The sequence below is a fragment of the Aphelocoma coerulescens genome, chromosome 13 (genome assembly GCF_041296385.1).
Source record: "Aphelocoma coerulescens isolate FSJ_1873_10779 chromosome 13, UR_Acoe_1.0, whole genome shotgun sequence".
Classification (NCBI taxonomy): Eukaryota; Metazoa; Chordata; class Aves; order Passeriformes; family Corvidae; genus Aphelocoma; species Aphelocoma coerulescens.
Window position 1 is genome coordinate 9,780,464 of NC_091027.1, and position 25,209 is coordinate 9,805,672.

Sequence of the window (25,209 nt, forward strand, 5' to 3'; positions counted from 1 at the left end):
TAGGGGCGGGGCCATGGGCGGGGCTGGCCGGGCAAGCGGGGAGGTGGACCCGAGCGGAGCGGAACCGAACCCTGACGAACACGACCGAGTCGCACCGAGCGGAGCCGAATCTAGACGAACCCAGCCGTAGACAACCCAGCCGAGACGACGCCCGCGCATCCGAACACAGCCGAGTCTATCCGAACACAGCCGAGCCCAGCCGAGCGTGTACGCCGCGGGCGCCGGTGCCGGAAGGAGCCGCGGGGGGCGGAGCGGGCGCAGCCGCGGGTGAGTGTCGGTGTCGGTGTCTGTGTCTGTGTCTGTGTCTGTCGGTGTCGGTGCTGCCTGAGTCCCGGAGCACCTGAGGCTCGGCGGTGGGTGAGCGGGGCGGGCGGTAAGGGGTCTGTCCGTCCCGACCGGTGGGAAAGCCGGGCGAGCCCCGCAGGGCGCCGGGCCGTCCCCGTGTCCTGCTGAGAGCGGCCTCCGTGCCGCGGCTGGGCCTGGCCGGGGGTCCCTGCGCGCCCCGAGAAGCCGCGGCCTGCGCGGGGCCGCGGGCAGCGCGCCGCGAGGGGGTTGGGGGCGGGCGCTCCCCTCCCTTCCCTCCTATCCCTTCTATCACCTCCCTCTTTTTCTCCCCCCGGTACAGCCCTGTACAGCCTGGGGGCTGCTCGGGCGGCTGGGAACACCGTCCGGTCCGTGAGGCTGTCATGGTGCTCGCAGGTCCCGAGCAACGCTGCCTCAGTGGGTCTGAGATGGTGAGGTGCGTTAAGTAACCCCATAACCCACAGATGCCCTGCAGCCTCTCTGGGCAGCCATCTGCCACGTTGTATCGACCTGGCAATACTTGCTTGAAGTATTGTTATTTCTTCAGAAGTTACTGCTTTTAAGTGTTTTGTTCATAAGTCAGTGAATGGCTGCAGCAGCCCTGCAGTGACGATGTGCTCTGACAGCTGGGCTTTGTGAGCCAGGGCTGGCTAAACCTCTGTATCAGGTGCTCTTAGGAACTCGTGTGTTGTGGTGCTGTCTTCACCGGTAAACTCTGCTGTCTCGAAGATGAGTTGCTGTCAAAAAAAATTTAAAATACTGGAGAAAGTCTATGCCATTACCTCATTTTTGAATCCTGTGCCTTTCCTTAGCTTTTAAAATACAACTCTTAAGTGCAGTTTCAAATAAAAAAAAAAACAAAACTGTGTTGTAGAATCTTAGTTTATCCACCGAGTTTCTTAGGGATTTTGACTTTTGCTGCCTGTGGTAATATTTTATAATGTTGTGGTGATCATGTCTACATTCTAACTGAAAAACTAAAAATACACCCTTAGCAGTGGGCTTTAAGCTGTTGCTCACAGGTTGTGGTTGCAGACTGAACTATGGCTGAGGTGCAGGTTTGGTGCAGTCAGGCTGGACTGAGATTTCTTCCCTGGCTCTTGCTGACAGTTCCCACACAGGTGTAGCACAGTGTGTTCCCAGTTCATGCAAGAGCTGTTCAGCTTGGGTGTCACTGGTTGCTATTTCCTGATTGTTCTGTAAAGGCATTTAAAACTCTCTTTAAAAGCCTGATATTGTCTCCTACCTGAACTTTGTGAGGCTTTGGAAGTGAGTGCTGTCCTAAGGTTTGGAAGTGAAATTATGAATTTTTAGCTAGAAAAAAGCAAGTGGAGTGTAGGAGGAAAAAATTTCCTAGTTTTCAGAAGATAAAAGGCATGTGAATGAGTTTGCTTGTTAGTCCATGCTGTCAGCAGCTTTCCTTTCAGGAGGCTGGCTTGGTGTTACCAGAGCCACTGTGCAGGAATTCCTCATTCTGCACAGTCTCCAGGAAGTGAACCCATGTCCTTTGTCTATGGAGTGGTGGACCTGGCTCCACGGGAGTTACTGGGTGATGCTTTTCTGATGAAATAACATTGACCAGGGTTGATGGGGACATTTTTCAGTGGTAGACGTGTCACTGAAGTGATACTACAAAGTTAACTTCAGTAACTTTGTAGTGGAGACACAGTGAGTTGGTGATGTCTGTAAAAGTAGTTGGTATGAAAGGACTGTCTTGGTCCAGCACAATTTTTCATTCAAAGCTTTTGTCTGCTTCTAGTGGATTATTTTCAAATCAACCCTTGAAATAACATTAAAATAGTATCTTCGTCTTCATCGTGGCTTGTGAACAGTGATTGCTGAGTCTTCATTGTTCTGCTTTTATGGGGCTTTTAACATGAGCCTGAGAGTTTGAGTCCGTGTATATTCATCAGCCTCAGCTCTTCCCTAAATTTGCTCTCAGCATAACAACTCTGGAAACCAGAGCAGAGCCATTCTGACTTTGTAATGTTTTGAATTGACACAGCTCTGAATTATGTAGTTACTTTTCCTGTGTGATAAGGGTAGATGTAATATCTCTGTTCAAATATTACCTGTGTGCCTTTACAATTAGCTGTCCATTTTTTTCCCATTTTGGAAGTGTTTTCCTTTAACTGCTGCCAGCTGATATGGAGGTTATTCTGGGAGGATTTGGATAGCTCTGTTTCCAACACCACTTTTCTTATGGTGATGGAAATTGAAGCAGTATTAATGCCACTTCAGCTATGTTTGTAGGGTAATCCTGTTCTCAAGTTAATCATTTGATTCTCACCCCTTGAAGTTTTTTCTGTGATGCATGAAGATTGTTTTGGTTGATGTTTTTTGTAAACCTAAGTGTAATAGATGGAACAGGTTAATACAGCTGAACACTGAAGTTATTCTCACCTCAGTAATCTGAGCACTTCTCTTACATCATGCTGTTTGCCCTGATTTGCAGGTTATTTGAGTCGATCATTTTCCTAAGCCCCACAGAGGCTTTTCTCGATTGGTATTTTGCTCAAGCAATAAATAAATCTGCTGACGTGTGTGTTCTGCCATGTTTGCTTATTCTTGACCTTTGCTTTTTAGCCATGCAAAGAACAGTTTCAGTCATGACATTGTGTAACTGAGTGTTTATGCATTGACAAGCATATTTGATTTGTTTTCTTAAAATTTGTGCCTGTTGCAGCTGCTGTGTTGTTCAGAGTAACGTAGATGTGGTTAAAGGTTTCAGGGTTAGTTGTGGCGAAACCAAGACACCTGGTGCTTCGTCATCTGAACAGATTTTGTTCCAGTGCAAGCAAATGTCATTTAAATATTCGCTCCTCCTCTTTCCACGTTACCTCTGTATGATGTACCTGTTGTTGTGTAGCAAAGAAACTCTTTGTCATGAGTGCAGTTGCTATGTCAGATGCCTGGATTTTGGGCTGGTTCAGACCTGTGTTTTGACTCCTGTATGCTGTGCTCCAGGCTCAGAGCTGCCCTGAAGTGCTCTTGTGATGCCCCAAGGCAGCCCTGCAGCTTCTAAACAAATGTGGTGAGAACCTGTAGCAGTGTGGGTGCCTCTGCCAGCTGTGCTTAGCAGTGCAGTCCAGTTTTTCCAGGGCAGTCAGACTCCAGTGTCTGCAGAGCTTATGCATTCCAGTAGGAATTAGCTGGCTAAAGGCTTCTAAGGATGTTGCCCTTTAGTCTTTCAAGAGAACTGAAATACTCACAGTTCACTATGTCAAACTGGAGCTTTCATTGTGATTTAGAGCACAAGTTTGATGAGGAGCAGCTGAGGGAGCTGGGGAGGCTCAGCCTTGACAAAGGAGGCTCAGGGGGGAACCTCATCACTCTCTACAGCTCCCTGACAGGTTGTAGCCAGATCGGGGTTGGTGTTTTCTCTCAGGTGACAAGACAAGAGGAAACAGCTTCAAGTTGTGCCAGGGAAGATTCAGATTAGCTATTAGGAAAAATTTCTTCACTGAAAGGGTGGCCAAGCCCTGGCACAGGCTGCCCAGGGTGGTGGTGGAATTACCATCCCTGGAAGCACTCAAAAGTCCTGTGGTTGTGGCCCTTGGGGACTTGGTTTAAGTGTTGAACATGGTGGTGCTGGGCTAACAGTTGGACTCAATGATCTTAAAGGTCTTTTTCAACCTCAATGATTCTATGACTATCCTCACTTTAGATAATGAGGAAATTAAGATGAAAGCTAGGAAATTAATTGCTCATGGCTACACAATGAGCCTAGTACTGGCTCTCAGCTCAGCCTGCTGTTCTTGAATCTAAGCTGAAGGAATTCAGTGGGAAATATGGGGGTCTGGTGGGTTTTTTTTAAACAAAAATTTTGCATTTAAGGTTTGAATTGTGACAGCCTGTGCAGGACAATACAGGAGGTCCCTGTCTTTGAAGGGTAATTCCAGTGCTTTGTGCTAGGTAGTTGTTTTCCATAACAAGCCAAACAGACAGGTTCTGTGTGGACAACAGGGATTTATTTGGTATCAAACTTCTGTAGATTCAACTCTGCAAAACTTTTTCACCTCTTACTGCCTCTGCTTTGAACCCCAGCAGCTCCCAGGGGTGGTGGAACACTGACTCTGCACTGATATCCCTCTAGTGCCCTCTTTGAAGTGCCACTTTTTCCCAGTTGAAAAGTGAAGATCCTGTTTAAAATCTTCAGTGGATCATCACACACTTTCAACAAATTGTACTTTGGATAAAATTTTTTTTATTTCTTGCAAGGACTTCAGTCCATGTAGCGTTTTCCCAAGGGAGGGGAAAATCTTTGCTGTTGTCACTTAATTGGTCTATGATACAGTTCACTGAAACTAAATTGGTTTTTCATTTTTAACCCAGAATTTTAAATTACTTTTGTTACCTATAAATACTTTGCAATGCTTAATGTGGTGTTCTGACAGAACTTAAATGCATTATGTTTTCTCTTTATTTCAGACTATAAGATTCAGATATGTTCCTATTTGATTGGATTTACAGTGGTTTCAGTAGCGTATTGCAGTTTTTAGGTAAGTCGTTATTGTTTGAGGCTTTTCCTTTCTGCTATTCTTGTCTAAAATATCTGTTCACCTCTGTTATCTTCAAATAAGACTGCTGGGTAAATAATAATATTTGGTTTGGTGTATATTCAGTTACACTCAAACAAAAGTTTCACTTCCACTCCATCTTACATTAATCCTTAACTTCTTGAAAAAAATTACATTTTCTTTCATGATCATAATTGATTGGACTTTACTAATCATACTACATTTAAGCTGGTGTCATTCAATTGGCTTTTATGGATCTTCTGATTTTTTTCTGCTGTAAAGAACTGAACTCCGCTATTTTAATTCAGTTCTTTTGCACATGAGGATATAATTTCAGAATCCAAATAGGAGGGACTGTCTACAAAAAATTAGTGCCAGATATTGAAGCCCTTTCTCGTGTTCAGCAGTGCATTGTTCTGTGACTTTCTGTTCTGTGACTTTCTGTTCTGTGTCACAGAAATTAGTGTGAAACTTCACTGGCATCTGCTCAAGAGCCTCAGAAAGTTATTCCCCGGACAAAAAAGTCTGCAATCCATATCAGTTCAAGGTGAAAAAAGCCCACAACCAGGAGGAAAATTAATGTTAGGATACTAAAAAAAGGATCAGAATTTGCAGATCACATAGGTAAAAAGTACAATTTTCAAGTTCAAAGGATTTTATTGAAGTGGTCAAAAAGCATTTGAGGCTAAGAAGTCATAGCAAGCTGTGCCACCTACCTTTTATCAGTTGAAAGTTTAAAGTTTTGCACTGAATGTCAGACCCTTGGCCTGCTATCAAAATGTTAGCCAGTGAAATTTTAACTAAATTGACTAATCTTTCTTATCTCCTCTTCCTTAGCTGCACAGTGATTACTGCACACTGGCCTGCTCTTCCATTCCTGTGCAAGCAAAGGCTAATTCTGCTGAAAGACAGAGGAGCTTGAAGTAGCTCCCTTTTATGTCCCCCTTTTTCTAAGAGAAGCACTTTCTCTTTGCATTCTCAGTTATACTTACAGTTGAAGAAGGCAGATCATAGCATTTGGGAGGTGCCCCACAGTTCCCTGTGCTGTCCTGTCAATAGGCTGATGGGTTCACTTTAGGATGAGCATCTTTGCACAAGTATACTTTTGGAATGCACAAAAATATTTTTTAATTTATATATATATATAAAATCTCTGGTCTTGGTGTAGTGTAGCCAATAGCTGAAGTATGGCTGCTTGTTAGTCTTGTGTTTCTCTGAAAGACAGTTGGGAAGCTTGAAATGTTTTGGAGAAGCCAAACCCAGCAACATCTGTCTGGGAAGCAAAGACTCCTGGATGTGCAGGCTGAGAGTGGCAAAAATGTTATTGTTTTCCTATAGGTTAATAGAGTTTTGTTTAACTTGTAAGGTGAGTGTGAACTGGAGTTACTCCTGTGATGTAAGTTACTATAGGAAAATGTTTGTCCACTTCTTCTTTCTCTGTAAACATTAACACTTTCTCCTCCACTCTGTAGTTTAATAGTTAATATATATATGGGCATGTGAGAAGGTGAGTTTGGGAAGTAAGAGTTGTTGTATTTGAAAGAACTGTGAAGACACTCTACAGGACCTGGAGTAATAAAGATCATTAATGAAACAAGATGAGGAACAGGAGAGAATATTCATTCCTGTAAGTTACAAAACATGTCCAGCTGGAATGTGATCCCTTAGATTAGCTTAAAGGCAGAGGGAGAGGTGAGCAAACAGCAGTGGTGTAAAGGTCTGCTGGGCAGAGGTACTTCTGCCCCTGGAATGCTGTGGCATCAGCAGGGCTGGCTGAACATCCCAACACACATGAGGATAGCACATTAGAGAAGATAGGTTTTTTCAGTACAGAACAGGATTGATTTCTTGTTTTTAAATTTAATTTATCTAATCTTTTACTTTGAATATCAATGAGTTTGAAGCAATGAAAACTAATTCTGGCAGAGGATACAGTGTTGACAAGTAGTAAGAGAATTGCCCTTTGATAATCTCCAATTTAAGAAAATATGGTGTTTGTGTTTTAAACCTCTTTCCTCTCCTTCACAGCAACTGTTGCATTTCTGGGGTTACAAGTGGAGGGGGAGAAGAAGGGCAGAAGGCATTTTTATAAAGATGACAATAAAATAATATGAAAATAGAATTTCTTATTCCTGTTAGGAGAGCATTGTCACATGGGAACCAGTGTGTCAGAAGTGCCCTGATGATGCCATTCAGGATGTAGCCAACAGTTTTCCTGGGGATATGGGTGAAAGTTACTTTTTGTCCAGATGATATATTAACCAGTATTAAAGAATTCATACACAAATTATGATTATTGATGTTGAATCCAATTTCTCCATATTATTCTGATTGAGGTCTGAATTTTCTTTTTGCCTCGGACAAGTGTTTTGCTGTAATTGGAGGTAGCTGAACAGAGTTCAGGTTCGGGATGGTCCATGGTCCAGAGCCTCCTGTTAGTGCTGGGTCTGCACCCACCTCTCCACCACCTGTGAGCAGAATTGTCCTTTTGCTGGGGCAGAGTAAACTACACTGGTAGCATTTAGTCCTGTTCTGCCATACTTTTTCTAAGATAATCCAGATGCATTTCCATGATTGACACATTCACACCAGTTGTGTGCCTCTGCTGCTCCTGCCAAGCATCCTGTAAGCTGCTTGTTACCTGGTGCAGCAGGCTTGTGGTAAGTGGGAATGTAGTTTGTACGAGTATGAGGACATGGATAAAGGGCACTGATAAAGATGTGGTGGAGTTTGCCTGGTCTGTATTTTGTACCGTGACTGTAACACTTTGTTCCAGGGAGCAAAATCATCTCTAGTGCTGGAAATGAATTCCTGCTTGTTGAACTGATTATTCACTAGGTCCTTCTTTGTTTTAGGGCTGTACAAGAAATCAGGCAAACTAGTGTTTCTTGGACTGGACAATGCTGGAAAAACTACACTACTGCACATGCTCAAAGATGACAGACTGGGACAACACGTCCCCACGTTACACCCCAGTAAGTTAATAGTGCTGTTCCTTAGCTGGAAAGCATTTGAAGGATTGCAAGAAAAGCAGGATCTGATTATACATCATAAGACCACCAATCTAACTGGGGAGAAACAAAGGGATTTTTGGGATTGTAATCCATGGACAGTTCAAATAATCTTAAAAAAAATGTGTGTAGGATAGTTCAGTGTGTTATATTTAAAATTAAGAGGTGAATAACAAGCAGAACAATGAAGCGGAAAGTTTATACTATAGAAGCTGTGAGAAATAGAGGCTTGCAATTTTTGGGAACAGCTTCTCTGTATAATTGGAAAATTAATGTTTATGTCTCAGAGGTTGCTGTGCAATTGTTATCCTGGTAACCTTGCAGGACAAAAAGTTCAACACAGGTTGAAAATGTGGATTGGGGAAGTCCAGTAAGGAGGTGAGAAATTGGGAAAGGATGTGAAGAGGAGAAACCTTGAACAGCATTGAAAACAAAATGCCAAATGCAAAATCTTTTTGGCAAACCAGATGCCAGAGCCAACTGTTGTTTTTGTAATATGTAGGGATAAATAAGGTAGGAATACTCTGCTGTATTGTAGATATTTCACACATGCTTTAATGGCTAATAACATTTTGGTGATACATGAATGTGCCATTGATTCTGAGAGAATCTACTACTCTCATTTTCTTCTTGAATAACAAAATACTGTAAAGAACCAAAAGAAAGTAAAATCTATGTGCTAGAAGGCCAGACTTTTCCAAAGCACTGCATAATCTTCACCTAGAACATGATTCCGTATATTTCCAGCTTCAGAAGAGCTGACAATTGCTGGCATGACTTTCACTACGTTCGACCTGGGTGGACATGCTCAAGGTAAGAGTGTGTGTTGACTCACTTAAGCTCACTGAACTGGGCTGGAGTTTGTTTCCAATCAGAAATACGGCCCTGCTGCAGAGACTGACTTCCCACACTCTTCTGTGGCAGCATAAAAGACATTGGCTGTTCTTTTGCCTGTCTCCACCATTTATCACAAATCCCAAATAAGATTTGGCAAGAGCTGCAGTAGAGCAGAAACTTTTGACTAATAATATGAAGAGGAGTTCTGTACTTTGAATTCCTTGTATTTACCTTTAAGCTTTGGGCTTCAAACTTACCTTTGTTGACATAATTCTTGGGGAAACAAAAACCATTTCCATACATCAGCATTCATGTAGGATAGAACAGTGATAACATTAGAGAGAATGATAATTTTAGTCTGTTATTTCAAGCTTTGTAAAACATGACATTGCATCCCAAAGACTGGCAACGTAGGCTAAGAATGAAAATCAAATTAATAAACCCAGCCACACCTGTTGCTTCTTGGTTACCAGTGTGCATCACTCTATATTTGGGCATCATTTCCTTTTCTTTTTAATTCTTATTTTCCCTGTAGCTCGTAGAGTGTGGAAAAACTACCTGCCTGCAATTAATGGCGTTGTGTTCTTGGTGGACTGTGCAGATCATGAAAGATTGCTTGAATCAAAAGAAGAACTTGATGTAAGTTTAAATAAGCTTTTGAAAGTTTGAACTTCTAAGAACTAAGCTCAAATACCCAACAGACCTCTGCTGTCACCTGCAAATGAGTAGTAGTGATTTGACCTTCTGTATTCTAAATTAATCAGTCCTTCTTTCTCCATTCTTTTGCAGTCACTAATGACAGATGAAACTATTGCTAATGTGCCTATCCTAATTCTTGGGAACAAGATTGACAGACCTGAAGCCATCAGTGAAGAGAGGTTACGAGAGACGTTTGGTCTATATGGCCAGACAACAGGAAAGGTATTGCTCCTTTTCTTCTTCTTCTTCTTCTTTTTCTTTTTTTTTCTGGTTGGTTTTTTCTTTGGTGAGGTTTTTTTGCTTAGGGAGTTTGTTTGCCTTATTTGTGTGTTGACTCTGGTTTGCTCCAGCTGTAAAAAATAAATGGTTTTCTAATTTATAAAGTACTTAGTATATAGTAACAGTATATAGAATGAATCCTGGGGTCTCTTTTTGTGTGTTAGATGTATCCCTACTACAACTTCTTACATCATATTTAATGCCACATTTTTTCAGAGAAAATGTATTTCTATCTAGAATAATTTTTAGTACTTCAACATTCTTATGCACTATTTTTAAAGTTTTCAGAGGCAATAGTTACAGAGTGAATTATAAGAGAAAACTGAATAGAGTCTTTCAGTAAGTGACTTTTCTCATTTCAAGTACAAGCTTTAATAATTTTCCACTTAACATATCTAAAGCTTAAGATAGATTTACACCATTGTAGAAGTAAGTTTGTAGGTTGTGAGAAAGAAAAAGCTCCTACTGGCATCAGTAGCAACAAGGCAGATTTTTAGTACGGATCTTTGTGATACTTCAACTCTTCTTAAAGTAGAGTTAATACAGTACTCTTCTTGTGAGCATCAGAAAGAGGGTGCTCCGATGTCCTTGGACCTCCCTGCAGCTGACAGAGTCGTTCCACTGTGGCTTCCATCCCAGCTCCCATTAGCTGACCAGCTCTGCTGAGGGCACCTGCCTTGCAATTCCTCTTTGCTTATTCACTCTTAGGTGCCTTCTTTAAAGTTCAGTGTCAGTCAAAGTTTAGGTCAGGCAGGAACAAATCTTTAGTTCCTTGTTTGGTGCATTTTACCCTCTTGTTTTCTGGTTTTTACACCGCATGTATTTGATGAAGTATGAACACTACTGTGCATCTCCATTTGAACAGCAGCTTTATTGCACTGTGCTGATCTTGGCAAGCAAGCACCTTGTGCTCTTGCTTTGGTCAGTCCTAAAATTTGTAGCAAATGCTTTTTTTATCTGGTTGGAAAACTGTTGCAAACAGAGCAGGGAACTGTGACTGAACATCAAATACAAACTCTAAAATTCTCTTTGCATGTTTGCTGTTCCATTCTGGTTTCACATACTTCCCCCTCTCCAGTGTGGATGCATGTGAAAATACACATAGTGTATTTCTTGTATACAAATTACTGAGATTAAGGTCACATTTTCTGGTCTCTCTGTGGAGGTGTCAGGCCCAGAGAAGCTGGGGATGTCCCATTCCTGGAAGTGTTTTCATCCAGTTTGGACACGGCTTGGAGCAACCTGGTCTAGTGGAAGGTGTCCCTGCCCATGGCAGGGGTTTGGAATGAGATTAGCTTTAAGGTCCTTCCAGCCCAAACCATTCTGTGATTTTCTAAAATTACAGTATCAAACACAAGTTAAATAAGGGCATTTCATATACGCAGATGTCCATATAGAATAGATGTTGTTTATAAGGGAACTGTAAGAGAATGTTTGTGTCTCTCTGCAGGGCAGCACACCACTGAAGGACCTGAATGCCAGGCCCCTGGAGGTGTTCATGTGCAGTGTGCTAAAGAGACAAGGCTATGGGGAGGGGTTCCGCTGGATGGCCCAGTACATCAACTGATCCCTGCCAAAATCACGGCACATCCTGGCCCGGGTCTCAATGTTGTCTGCTCCTTATTTGATCACTCAGTGTACGTAACTTGAATTCATTTGACTGTTCAATTTTAAAAATACACATTTTTAGCTAATTATATCATTGATGCTAAATTGTAAGTGTGAGGATTGCAAAATTACTTCAAGCAAGTTTGTAAGTTTAAATACCACAACCTGTGAGCTTTCTAATCCCATGCAACATCCTTTTGCAGCTTTTAATTTAATGAGTCTCCAGCACCATTTTTGGTCAGAGCAACTTTCCAGTACAGTATGTTTGAATGCACTTTTTAACAGCTAAAAACTATGAACATGTGAAAAATATTTAATGCTTATGTTAAATTTTTTATGTACTTTTTTGAAACTGGTTTTATAACTTTAGAGTATATAACCATCTTTCAAGGAATAATAAATAATTAGCTGATGGATAATTGCATGATGCCTTACAGTTTTCAATAATACACTTTCTTATGCAACGTCATGCAATAAATTTAAATCCGGTTTTTGGCAACTTTAATGGGAAATGCTTCATTTTAATGTGTCTTAACTAGTGAGGCTGATCTGAATATGTGGGATATTTTCCTGAAACACAAGCAGGCTACAAAGTAGTTTCATTGTAAGTTAGAGTAAGGTGGGTTTTTTCAGACTACCAAATTGTATTTATTTTAGGATTTTGTATAGTAAAGGAAAAAATTTAATGTGATCCCCTTGTAGTTACCACAAATACAAATAGTGTAAATTAGCTGTGCCAAAGTAAATCTCGAGCTAATGACAAAAGTGGTCTTAATCTACTGGTCTCTTGAATTAAATCCCTGATGTGACACAAGAATTACAGTTTCTTTCTGAAGAAATTAAGAATACCACTGCATTAAACGTCCTGTTTCCTATTTCATTAGTTTTTGGGTCTGCCAGAAGACGTGCCCCTGAAATTTCCAGGAAAAAAATGGGTTGCCATTGCTGCTTTTGAAAATTTACCAGCTCGCACCCATTGGCCAGTTTTATTTTTGGTATTTTGAGCTGGGACAAGATGGATTCTTTTATGTGGTTTTGCCTTGAAACCTGGCTAGTGTGGCAGCTGCTGGCTGCCCAGGGGACTTATTTCTGGGGTAAAATTCAGTCCCTCTTTCCAGTTTCTGACTGCTTTTCCCTACTTTTGAGTGTTAGTTCCCCAAGGAGCAAGCAGGTTATTTTTGAAGGAAGATTTTCTTTTTTCCTTTTTTTCTTTTTCTTTTTTTTCTTTTTTTTTTTCCCAGCAGATTTTATTGATGCTGGCTGGGAGCTGTGGTTGGTGCTTCCATGTGCTGGGCATGTTTTACTCCTGATTTGCCAAATGAAGGTGGGGTTTCAGCTTTGGAGTCACCATTTCACTATGATGGGTTTGAGTTTCACTGTGTAGTTTGTTTTCTCCTTGTACAAGTACAAACTGCAGCAAGTTGTACTGAATCCCTTCTACATCCTGTTGTACATCTTCTCCAAAATACTTTAGGCCTTATGTTTCCAATATCCATGGCAGCAAATGGATTTCTGACTGGTTTGATTTCACAAATAACTTTCTCTTGACCTCTGGGGTTGAATCTCAGATTTAAAGGCTGTAGGCACAAAGCAAATAAATGAGACCTATTCCTTGCCTGAACCTGAACTGGTATGATTGAATATTGATGATCAGTTCCCCACAGTCCTAGATTGTGCATCTGAATAATTCAGAACCTAATATGAATTGTAAATGAAGTTTATTACTGTAGAATCACATGCAAAACATTAAGCCCAGTTTGTGTGTGGTGAAGTTCAGTGTGATGGTATTGGATGGCTTTTCCAAATGACCAACATAGAGAATTCTGCATTTAAACTCGTGCTCAGCTGTAGAGTGGTGTCCCTACTGCATAAATCCAAACTGGAGGCAAGAAGTGGCCTCTCACCAGCGTGTGGACAGTGTGTATCTTTACTACCTACAGCCATTATGTAGGGGATATGCCTCTTGTTTTTTTCCTCTAGCTTTTCCTGATGATGTTTATAATGCAGAGAACCACAGCTAAATCACTAGATGGTGTAAATATTAAAAGTACTACTTGCAGAGTCACATTGTGGTGTTGATGTGAGAGATTTGGCACTGTATTGCCTGTGCTTATGGAAATGAAGCTGGAGGTGGAGATGTTCTGCTGCACTTCCACAGGCTGAGCCATTGCATGGGCATGGAGGGGTCCTCTTCACCTGCTCTTCCAACCAACTGTGAACAACAGCAGTAAAGAAGGGGGTAATCCTATTAAAAATTAAAAAGGAAGGGAGGTGATGGTGCTTAAAAGTGTGTGTTAAGAATGATTCTCAGTGTTATGGAACCACTCTTGATTTCCTGGTTCCTGCTGTGGGATGGTGGCTGCAATGTGATTGTAATAAGGGCATGAAGAAACCTGGACCTTGTGTTATCCACCTGGGTATGTTGGAATAGCTGATCAATGCTCAGTGAAATACAAAAATAATCTTGCTCTGTTTCATTTGATTCAGCAGAGGAATGACCTTTCTTCTGTAGTTTACATTCTGTTGTGCACGTGAGTGTGAATGAGTGTTGTGTGTCTTTGTGTGAAGACTTCATTAATAGACAAATATACTGATGAGGATTTTCCTCGTGGTTCTCATCCCCACCCCCTCCATACCTCCCTGGCCATTTATTTCTATTTTATTCCTATGACTATGTCCAGTCTTGCTTTAAAAAAAGCAGTGTTCACATTTGGGTCTGACTTCTATGAATTTTTTTTTTTTTTTCACTCTTGACTATGCAGATTTCAATTGAGCATCACTTTAAAGAATGTGAAAAAGCAAACTCATTAATAAAGATGTTATTTATGAATTGTGTCATTTTGCTTTTACATTGCAACAGTTCCTTAAGAGAAATTAATGCAGATTTCTAAGATCCTAATAACTACGTCTGACAGTGGCCTGCATTTCACGGCAGTGACTGCAGTTGCTAGCATCTCTGGGTTGAATAAGATTTATTTTGCTTGGATGTAATTAAAATTGAGGTCTAGTATGTATTGTATAACTGAGAGGTGACTGCTGTATTTCAGTCTTGGTTTAATAAATTTTTCGGCAACAATTACTAGCATTGGAGATGGGAAAGCTCTCCAAGCTTTCTCATTTATCCTCTTGCCAGATCAGGATTATTTCTGTGTTCAGGTCCTGTCTATGATGTGCCAAAGGTGACCTGTGGCATTCACTGGAGTACCTGCATGCATGGAAGCTTTATTGTGTTTTGATAATTGAATTTGAGCATCAAATAGAACATTTGGCATTCACTTATTTATAATAATGTCAGTTCAGAAAAGTGATGGAGGTGGTCTCCAATCCCAGTGAATTCACAGGTCTGCTGGAGGTCAAATTGTTCTTCTCTTGTTTGTCCTGTCAAAGTATTTGGTTTTTACCAACCAAAGTCCAGTGTTTCTGTTGACTACAACATGCTCACATTTAGGTCACACAATTGTTAGTTGTGGACTGAGGAGTTACATTTAAGCCTCATCCACTGGAGTCAGTGGGGACATGTAACTTCCTTGCACTTGGACAAACCACTCTTTGCACTGGTGTTTCTGTTCTGAAATGTGAGTGCTCTAAATGTTTGAAAGCGTAATTTATATAATAAACTGCAGAAGAAAAGCTAAAGATGAAAGTGTTTGACATGTTGTTAATGTGTTTGTTATTATGTTGTCCCATCCCATGTTGGAAATACAAGTATTGGGAATAGAAATTAAAATTTTGCTTGAAAATTGAAGAAGTTTTAAACAGGTAGTTCTTGTCAAATTATCAAAATGTGTGCTCAGTACATGGTCTATGAGTGAGTTTGGGTTTTCTCAGATGGGTAAAGTTAGTAATAATTCTGTCTCATTTTTGCTCAACTTCTGTTCATGGTTGTATGGAAAAAAATCCTCTATCTGGAAAGCTCTTTGAACATGGAAAAAATGGTATTTCCTTTGTTGCAATTCTAAAATAAGATGGAAGAATGTGATCTTACAGGTGACTGATGCTTCCTTAGAATCCGGCTATGCTCTAGGATTGGCCCTGTTGGTGGGACTATGGACTGAAGATTGCCACTGAGTTCAAACTTATCAAACTGAGTGTAGCCCACAGGGAAGTGTGTTAACCTACTGTTAGAGGACTATTTTCCAACCCTAAGCATACGTTCCCCTTGGTTTACATTTTTCAATTTATTTTTTACTTGTCTGCTTTTGAATTAGAATTTAAAATTTGGTGAGCATATATGGTAAAATAAGAATTAAAAAAAGATATCCCTTGTTTTTCTTATGACCCTGTTTCTTACAGCACATGTTGCATCATAGTAAGAAATCTTACAGTAGTATTTTGGAGCCTTTGATGCTTTTCATTTCAGGGCCTCAGAGCTTTCAATCTGCTAATGCTGCCTCAACATCCTTGTGAGTTGAAGGGCTCTTGTCCTTGTTTTACCTCTGGTGATGGTAAGGGCTGGAGGGATTAGGTCATGCTTGGTCTCTGCCTGAACAAGAAGAGCTCTCAGAGAAGCCTTGAAGAAAGTGGTGCCTCTTTAATGTGGGCACCATTTGCCCATGTCCTTAGCAGGATGACAGAAGCCTCTCTCACATAGAAGCTGCTGGAGATGCTTCACAAACCTTGTGAAAATTAGTGGCATTTTGGGTCCTGTCCTCGGCAATCACAGCACAACAGCCACTCTGTGTGCCATTCCCTGTGTTGCACCCAACGAGATTCAGTAGATAACAGGGTTAAAGAATGTCAGAAAAACTTGCAATGTGCACACTACAAAGCTTGTATTTACTTAGTATTTCTGATTCTCCTTCCTGAATCTAAATAATTTCTCATAAAAGGAGAATGTAAAGGCATGCTTTCACTATTGGGTACAAATGCCTGGGTTTGGCACAGGCAGGTAAGAGTTTATATTGTTTGGTTGGGTATTTCCCCCACAAAGTGGTACTTTACTGTCAGAGCAGTTCGATGAACTCCCAGGAGCAGCACTTGCTGGAACAAACCCTTGGCAGTAGCTTGGGGCAGGGATGAGCTGTTGGAGACCTGATCTTGGCCACCTGGTGATATTTGAGTACCCGACCCAGGGGCGGTACAGCGGCTTTGGGGACAAGGGCTGGGGTGTGACAAGCGGCTGGGCTGGGCTGGCACTGGTGCTGCAGCAGCCTCTGGTGCTTACCCTGGCGAGAGGCTCTGGAGTAGCTCAGCTTTTGTAGCACATGGGGATTCTGAGCAAAAGGATTTGGTTTTCAATGTGAATGTGGTGCTTGAGAGGAAGGGCAGAACTTAAGTTCAAGTTTGTTCAAATTGTGGTGAAAGCTGAAAGCTTTGCTAGTGGGCATTGAGCAGGCTGGAGGAGGGGTCAGTGAAGGGGGCGTGGGGCAGGGGCTGGTCGTGTGAGCATCTCTAGGAAATACTTGACCAAGTTCCCCCTGTGCAATGGAGGAAGGAAAGAATTAGTTGGGTTGAAAAATGTCCTTTTGCCAGTGAGGTAAGAGAGAGAGCAGTTATGGACAGGGCTCCTAATGCTGCCCTGCCACAGCTCGTGTGTGGGCTGACTGCAGGGCGAGTGTTTGGAAACGCTGGTGCTTGTGAAAGCAAAAGGGAGAGAGAACTTAGGGGAGTGACAGGAGCTGTATTTCAGTCAGTCTGTGCATGCTGTGATGACAGCATTTGTCAGGTTATTTCGAAATCTATCCAGTATCCTACAAGTAAGATGGGGTTTACTAAGTCACTGAAAACTGCTGCTTCTTGGGCCACTGTTCCCCAAAAATAAAGCTGAGGTTTAACTTCTTTAACGCACTGAACTTGTGACCAGATAAAAGCACAAGCTGCAAATCAAACCCTCTCATGGCTCATTGGCACTCAGAGAGGGATTTTGAATTCAGCCCAGGCTCTGGGTTCCAGCCCCAGTACCCAAAGGCCATGTCCTCTCTGATCTCTTGGAGCAGGACTTTGGTTTAGGGTCAAGTAAATTGAAACTGTAAAAGGAAGACCCCTGTACATGCCACTTAACTCTTCTGTTCCTTGCTTTGTATGTAATATATCTATAATAAGTATGTATATATGTATACATATATATACACACACAAGAGGTTTAATATAAACCTGTGCAAAATATTGTTACTGAGATGCATTAGCATGAAGTTGCAGAGGACATTTACTACAAGTCTGCACTTATAGTAAGTTTTAAAGGGTAGAAAAAAAAATCAGGAGTCTGCAGGAGAGAAAATTAAGAACTTTTGCTTTACTGGCAAATAAATAATTACAGGAGGTAGCGTGGGAGAAATTGAGATGGGCAGCTATGGTAGGGAGAGCAGCTGGAGCTCTGAGTGCTGCCTGGAGAAACAGTGGTTAGGCAGAGCTACAATGTAGTTTTCCCATTTTCAGAGCTTATGTTTTGTTGCTGACATCAGAGAAGCTTCTAGCATTGGTATAAAGAAGTATGGGTGTTCCTTTAAAATGAGAGGTTTAGTCTAGCATGTTTTTAGGAAGTGTGTCCTATCCACTTGCTCTAACTCACTGCCCTGTCGGTGACAGCTGTCTCTGGGGAGCTCCGACGAACATCCCCAAAAGAAGGTTATGATGATTTGACACTTGGACCTGAAGATTTGTTTGCAAAGAGAACTCCTTTTTGATTTATAGTATTTTTTTTATTTTTTGAGTTCCCCTCTAGCCCTCCTATCTGCTATTACCACTTCTGTAATAGCCTTTTGTTTCCTGATCTGTAATTTAAATTGCCTCCCAGCTTAAAAAAACTAGCATGATTCTTTTTGTCCCAGGCTCTTTTGGGGGGGAGCTTTTTTCCAACACTTGAATGCTTAAAAATCCTGGGAAAGAAATTTGTAAAGAGACCTCTATCAAAGAAGAAATTCTGTTTGTGTTTTCAGAGTCATTGTCAGGCAGAATGCAAGAGAATCAGCATGATGTTTACACGTGTTGTTTGCCATTATTATTTTGTGAGAAATGAGAAAAACCCAAAAAGTTGCAGTCTCCGTGGTTAGTTGAAGTTAACAGAGCTGCTGCGAGTCTGACTGCAGTGGAGAATGTGTAACAGATCCTCACACATGTGACTGTGGCATGAGTCTATTTATGTCTCTGTAAACATGAAATTATGAAATGCACACCGTGGAGATGGGGCTGGTGAAGTCCTTGGCTGACCTGGTCAACTCTCATTCTGCTTGCACCCCTCTGGGAGTACAAAGCAAATTTAAACTTCCTGCAGAACATTGTTCTGCTGGAAGATACTTAGTGAAAGGGAAGTAGGTTCATGCAATAAAGCAAAGAAACCACCATGTGTGTTACCAGATAAGAGGGAAAACGATGTGAGTTTCTGTAATATCTTAGACACCTTGTGGGCGTAAGAGCACTTCACAAAGACAGCATCTAGAAAAAAATCACAAAAAAATTTTTTTTCTTTTGTATGTTCCACATCTGAAATAAAGAGATGTGTGGCTGAGACTTGGATCCTTTCTGCAAAATATTAAAAAAGTGCAAATCTCAAGATTGCAAAAGAAGGAAAAAAAGATGTGAGAGAAATGGGTCATGGAGACTTTGCTTTTTACACTCATTAGATGGTACCAATGGTGACCTGCACAGTACAAGGCTGTGGTGGGGAAGGAGCTGGTCCTACCTTGAATCCTTGGCTGGAGCCTTCTGGGATCCAGCCCATTGCCAGGGGTGTGAGTGGGAGGGTGGCACTGGGCAGGAGCTTGCTGGGACAAGCAGCAGCCTGCCTGTGCAGGCACAGGAGTCCTGGCAGGTGGGAGGAGACCCAAAGCCTGCCCTGGGAACTGGGTGAAAAAGTCATTCAAGGAGGGAGAGCAAAACCCCGTCCAGCCTGGCCTTGAACAGGGATAGGGCAGCCACAGCTTCTCTGGGCAACCTGTGCAAGGGCCTCCCCACCCTCACAGGGAAGAATTTCTTCCTAATACTGAGTCTAAACCTGCCCTCTGTCAGTGTGAAGCTGTTCCCCCTTATCCTATCACTCCTTGTCCAAAGTCCCTCTCCAGCTCTCTTGGAGCCCCTTTAGGCACTGGAAGGGGCTGTAAGGTCTCCCTGGAGCCTTCTTTGCTCCAGAATGAACAACCCCAGCTCTCAGCCTGTCTCCAGAGCAGAGATGCTCTAGCTCTCAGAGCATCTTTGTGGCCTCCCCTGGACTTGCTCCAACAAATCTGTGTCCTTTTTATTTACTTCAATTCTGATTTTCTCACTCTGCAGAAGAGGCAATCAAACTCCCACCTCATTTTCAGCAAATGCTTGAGCACAGTCCTTTTAGAAACAGATGGTGCCCCTCCATTCACACACAACATCCCCCAAACTGCTGGAGCAGCATGTGCCTTCATCTCCCTTCTGTGTAATGCAGCCTATAAGGCATGTGAACCCTGCATCTGACCCCAGCAGCCCATGTTTCTGGATCTCCCTGGGGAATAATCTGTTCCCAGCCCTGACCTTTAGAAAGTTTGTGGGTTTTTTGAGCTAAGAGTGAAAAATCAGGTGAAGTGCAAAGAGCAAGCCACCTAGCCCACAAGCCATCTACAGTACTGGAAAGGTCCTCAGTGGAAAGCTGATGGGGAGGATTCAATGAGGAGCCCAGTTTGGCATGTTACTGCTTTACAAGAGCCAAAGAAAACCCTAAATCCCCAAATTCAGCTCATTCTCCCCTGCAAATGCAGCTATACCCCATATTGCCTGGCTGGGCAGCTCTGCCAGAAGTGAAGTGTTGGTGATTACTGCGGAAATTTTGAGTAGAAATTGCTTTTAAATGGTTTTCCTATGAGCTTTCTAAATGTGTACAAAGGACAGCATAGAAAAGTAGGAAGGCAAGAAAAATACTGTGTTAAAATTTCACATCAACTGGCTACTTGCTGTTAGGGAAAACCAGAAATTTATGCTCCAGTTTAAGCTTATCATGGTTTGCAACCCTCTTTTGGGGTACTTAGCAGAAATCATCCTAGTCGTAGTTGGGACATTCATTTTATTCCCACTGGCTTTCAAGTTAGTTCTTGTGCTTTTCTTTGCCTTGGACACACAGAATCACAGAACTGTTTAGGCTGGAAAAGCCCTCTAAAGGTCAAGTCCAACTATTCACACAAGTATTAATGTAAAGGCTGCTCTGTGCTCTGTGCATTTCTCCTGCCCTTGAGATGAATCCCAGCCCAACTGGACCATGGCAAGAGTTTGCTGGAGCACTCAACACTACAGCTGCAGGAGGTGTGAGCCATGATTTGATTTATGTCCCACTGGGAAGTGCAGCATCAGATATTTAGGATAAGGTGCTGAGTATAATTGGATCTTGACAACTATGGGGTTAGAAGAACAAATGCTGCCAAAAGTCTTCGTTTCTTTTCTTTATTGGTACTTATTCAGTCACAGAAGGACAGGAGGAGAATGATTCAGATCTTGGTGCATAGGAAAAGCAGGATCTAGCCTTTCATTTGCACCTTTAAACTCTCAAGGCTTGGTTTCGCTCATGCAAAATTTGTTCATCCCTTGCATGCTGCTGGTGCTGCATTTGCTGGTCAGGGGTGATGTATCTCTGAGTGACAGAGGGGATTCTAGCTCCAAAAGAGCTCCTTTGACTCAGATTTCAAGAAGATATAGTCAGGATCTGTGTAAGAGCTTCAATGAAGTGGATAATTTGGATGGTGGCCTCCTTTCCCCCATGAATTCTTGTAATTAGAGGTGTCTCTAATTACATTAACCAACAGTTGTGTTTTCTGCCTCATGGCAGTTTCTGGAAACTTGATATTTCCAGGTATTTCAGCTCTATCGTTTAGATACTTGTCTCTCCTTGCAGGCATTTGTATTTGAACAGTAGACAGCTTGTCAGTGAGATGTGGTTCATGTGAATGCTCCTCATAAAAAACGATTACAAAAGCAAACAGAATGATCACTCCAGGTTCACCGAGGAATAGGAACAAACGAAGGCTTAACCAGCAATGAGTCAATGCAGAAATGAAGTGCCTATTTATTGGTAAATAAAGGCTGACTGCCATTCCCTGCTTTGAAGCCCACATGCCCCTGAGGAGTTTGGAAAGTGGTGATGCAAACTGATGAGTCACAGTTTAGAACAATGGTTTCTTCATGTCAAATGACTCAGGATAAAAGAAAACCGGGTTTTTCAAGAAGCTGATGAAATTACAAAAAAATTAAAAATAGTAAAACAATAGGACGTCTTTAACCCTGTGCTGAAAGTATTATATCTGTTTCTAAAGGGTAAGGTGGTGAGTGCCTGAGATCAGGTGATCAGGTTGTACCTGCTTTCAGCTCATTTTCTACTTCCAGAGCATGCATGGGGATAACCAGAGCAAAGAACAATGAATACCATGTGTATGAGCATCATGTATATAACAACATCTCACACAGCACTGAACTATGGTCGTTTGTCTGCGCCACACTTCCTGCCCTCTCCTCTTTGCCCAGTGTGAGGTAAAGGTTTGTCCTGCTGGGCAGAGGGCAGCATGCCTCCCTGTGAGGATTGGTGGGATTCTCTGGAAGATGGGAGGTATCCCCTGCCATGGACCAAAGAGCCTCTTCATGAACTAAGGGCTCTGCTAGGGACAGCGCTATAAAAATAACATCTATATTATAGATGTGTTGTTATCTACAGCATTATCTATATTAGATATATCCCTCTTTCCTCCAGTGAAGATGGAATATGCTGCTCTGTAGTTTTCATGGCCCCACAAATATCCATTTCAGGTGTTTTGTAGAGTATTATTGCAGAAATTATGACCTTAGAAATCTGAATGCAAATATGTACATTTTTTTTAAGGATTTAATTACAACAGAAAAAATAGGTCAAGGGGAAGGCAAGCTACAGTCTGTCAATGAAAACACCATCATCAGATTATCCAGCAAGCCAAAAACCAGGCTTATTGCCCCTCCATATTATACATATCACATGATGGGTAGCAAATTTCCCAATACCTTTCCTCAGTCCTTTGTGTCATGCACCTTGTTGGGTTTGTCTGAAGAAGGAGAAAGCTCGTGTCTTTCTGGGCCGCTGGCATCTCCCCACTGCCAAGGGTTTCATCCACAGCTCTCCTTCACAGTTCAGTTCTCCTTCCAGTCAGGCATGCTCCCGGGAGGATTCCTGCTCTCACTGCTCTCCTTCCATCCATAGGTGGCAGCAGGCTTTAAAATCTTTAACCTCTGAACAGTGATGTTTTTAAAGAGCTCAGGGAGTTGTGCAACGATCTCCAGAGCTCCTGTGCACAGAGCTGGTGTAAGAGGAACGGATTATTTTCAAGGAATGAAACATCCTTTGCAGCTGTTTGCTGAATTGCTGAATTGTGAAGACAAACAGCACAAAGTCAAACTCGGGAGCAAGACGAGGGAAACAGGTACCTATTTGGGGCCAACATACCCTTGCAAAGGGCAGCAATTTCATCAGGTCAGCAGCTCAGGAAGAATAATGTGGTTAACTGCTTTCCCCTGCAAAAGTACGTGGATGCAAAAAGCTGTGATGTGGATTTTAGCAGCTCTGCTCTAATTTGCTTCTGTGTGCCTCTGCCTGCAGCTGGGGATCTCTCCTATCTGCTGTGGTGCTGCCTGACTGCTGTTTGGGTCGGCTGCAGGTGGCAGGGCCAGCTCTGCGTGCTGGGGACACGGGGACAGCAAGGGGCAGACTGGCTGCTCCTGCTCCAGCAGCACATGGAGTACGATCAGCTCCATGGTGATGTTAACTCCAGCTCCAAAGGCTGCTCAGGATCTCCAGGGCCTGAGGTCTCCACTCTGATGGCCTCCACCTGCCACAGCATCTCACTGGCTGCCCTGGGCTGGGCAGTGCTGTGAGCCAGCCCTCCTCCAGCCTCTGCACCCCAGCCGCTTCTGAGGATGGAGCAGGTGGAGGAAGAAGGTCAGCCTCACTGTCTCTACTCACATTATTTTTAGGTTGTGGGTCCCTGTGCTCAGCACACCCTGGGGACCACGGTACCACGTGCCAAGCACACTCCAGTGGCTTACTGTGGTTTGCCTTTTCTTTCCATGCGTGTCGTGCCAGGCTCACACAAACAAATCAGCTCGTGTTGACAAGGACCAGCCAAAAGCCATGTGGGCTGGAGGCAGGGCTGGGAGGTCAGAGGGCTCCTTGGGAGGCAGAATGAGGCACGACTTGCTTGGAGGAGGCAATGAGTCACGGCCACCTCCCAGGGTGATGAATTGGGAAGTTGTTAAAACATGGAGGAAGAAAAGCTTAGCAGCAGGTGCACTGGCCAAGGGTGAGGGAAACCCTCCACAGAAGTCTTCTGCAAAAGACTACTTCTGCAAAAATTAATCACTGCTTTAATTGAAGGAGATATTCTTTTCCACCTGCCCAGTAGCTGATGGGGTGTTGCTGGAACAGTGGTAATGACTCACTTGGAAACCACAAAGGTGACAGGAATTTTGACAGACAATCCTAAATAAAACCTTGCAAGCTTTACATGGTGCTTATAAGATTAAATAATAATAAAATGGTAGTTACAGTAGTGCCTTTATGCACAGGGAGCTCTGTGACTTGGCCTGGAGGGGAGGCATCCGAAAGGGAAGAAGAAAGCCTGGGTTTGTGGATGGATGTCTTGGGACTGTGAGGGAGTAGCATCAGGCCTGGTGAGCAGAGGGGCTGGGAGGGGACATGGTTCCCTTGCTGCCTCCTCCAGCAGAGACAGGGCCCATCCAGCTCTCTGCTCGTGCTGGAGTGGGTACTCTGCTCAGCTGAACCTCAGGGAAAGGCATCTTCCCCACATTTCTATCCTCAGCCTCATTTTCTGATCCTGTAGGGAAAAGTACATGCTGACTTAAGTTTAACTTTTCCCAATAACATGATTAAATACATGTTTTACACAGCTGGCTTGCACAAGGCAAGGAGGTGATTTCATGTGGGGGTGCAATGCTGGTACTGGTGCTGGGATATGGGGACTGAGGCTGCCACATTCCCTGGACAATCATTACCCCACACCACTGGCAAGGGGATGCCCGCGGCCCCTGCTCCACTGCAGAGCTCTGAAGAGAAGCACGACTGCTTGTTTACAGCCACAAGCTGGCTCTGCAGGCAAAATTACCCCTATTTTGACACCTCTCAGAAGCACTGAGTGATGGCTCTTGGAGAGGAGCAGCAGCTCTGCTCAGTCTGCCATTGACAGTTCCAGATGACAGGAATATGAAGGCTTAATTATGATATAATTAAGTTGAAGTGATCATCTCATGTCTGTTTAGTGTCTAACATAAAATGATCTGGTGATCTCGGTCTAGTTTGCAGTGGCCTTTGGTTAGAAACCAGTAGCGTGGGGGTGGGAGTGGGTGCTGAAATCCTGGGGGGGAAAAAAGGGTCAGGGAGAGGGGTCCTGCCTGGGCAGTGGAGGCTGCTCAGGAAACTGGGCTTCTGCAGTGTTCTGCCTGTATTTGGGTGGCTTTTTATTTTCCCTGCTCCAGGAACTTCCCAAAGACTGATTTCTGTGTCAGACAGCTGTGAGAACAGCAGTTCTTCATCTGCTGTAGTATAAAATGCACATTTGTGCATAACACAGGCAGTGGCTGCCCTGTGCCTGGCCTGGGGTGGGAAAGGGGCAAGCCCTCAGCCTGTATCACCCTTGCTGGTCCTGAGCACCCATCTGCCATGCTCCCAGTACCCAGGAACACCAGAAAAAAGAAAAATATTTTCAAGAAAACCACTATTCAAACCACCAATGTATACACCAGCTTCTTGGTAGCTGCCAATATCATATTTCCTTGGAAGCAAAGTTTAGAGGATGGATCCTATCTAGGATGAGCACCTGCCACAGGACTGCAGGGAACCCCCTGGGCTGTGAGCACCCCAAGACTGAGCCTTGGTGGTGGCTGGTGCCACACAGAATAACACAGGATCAGAGAATATTCTGAGTTGGAAGAGACCCACACGTATCATTGAGTACAGCTCAGGACATGAGTAAACACTTCTCTCTCTTCCCATGTGGAACTGGATTTTTCAACCTTAAATTCTAGGA

The 25,209-nt window shown here is 43.0% G+C and overlaps 1 protein-coding gene across 4 annotated transcripts; it reads left to right on the plus strand.

Annotated features, from left to right (window-relative positions):
- The first annotated feature begins 22 nt into the window (after positions 1–22).
- On the plus strand, positions 23–14,087 carry SAR1B (secretion associated Ras related GTPase 1B). 4 transcript variants are annotated; one of them, XM_069028887.1, is made up of 7 exons: positions 23–267; positions 4,735–4,805; positions 7,679–7,798; positions 8,582–8,647; positions 9,207–9,310; positions 9,461–9,592; positions 11,100–14,087. In XM_069028887.1, the coding sequence occupies exons 2-7, from the start codon at positions 4,751–4,753 to the stop codon at positions 11,214–11,216; spliced, it is 594 nt and encodes a 197-aa protein (XP_068884988.1). In that variant the 5' UTR covers positions 23–267; positions 4,735–4,750; the 3' UTR covers positions 11,217–14,087. The 4 variants fall into 4 exon arrangements, with proteins under 4 accessions (XP_068884988.1, XP_068884989.1, XP_068884990.1 ...); XM_069028888.1 differs by having other exon boundaries at positions 267–353; XM_069028889.1 differs by lacking the exon at positions 23–267 and adding an exon at positions 720–739.
- The last annotated feature ends 11,122 nt before the right edge of the window (positions 14,088–25,209 follow it).

What these genes read in the sequence shown, in the direction of transcription:
- SAR1B (XM_069028887.1), top strand. Translation starts at nt 4,751, where the DNA reads ATGTTCCTATTTGATTGGATTTACAGTGGTTTCAGTAGCGTATTGCAG. An exon ending in CGTCCCCACGTTACACCCCA is followed by an intron (nt 7,799 to 8,581) that starts GTAAGTTAATAG and finishes GTATATTTCCAG; the next exon opens with CTTCAGAAGAGCTGACAATT. An exon ending in ATGGCCAGACAACAGGAAAG is followed by an intron (nt 9,593 to 11,099) that starts GTATTGCTCCTT and finishes GTCTCTCTGCAG; the next exon opens with GGCAGCACACCACTGAAGGA.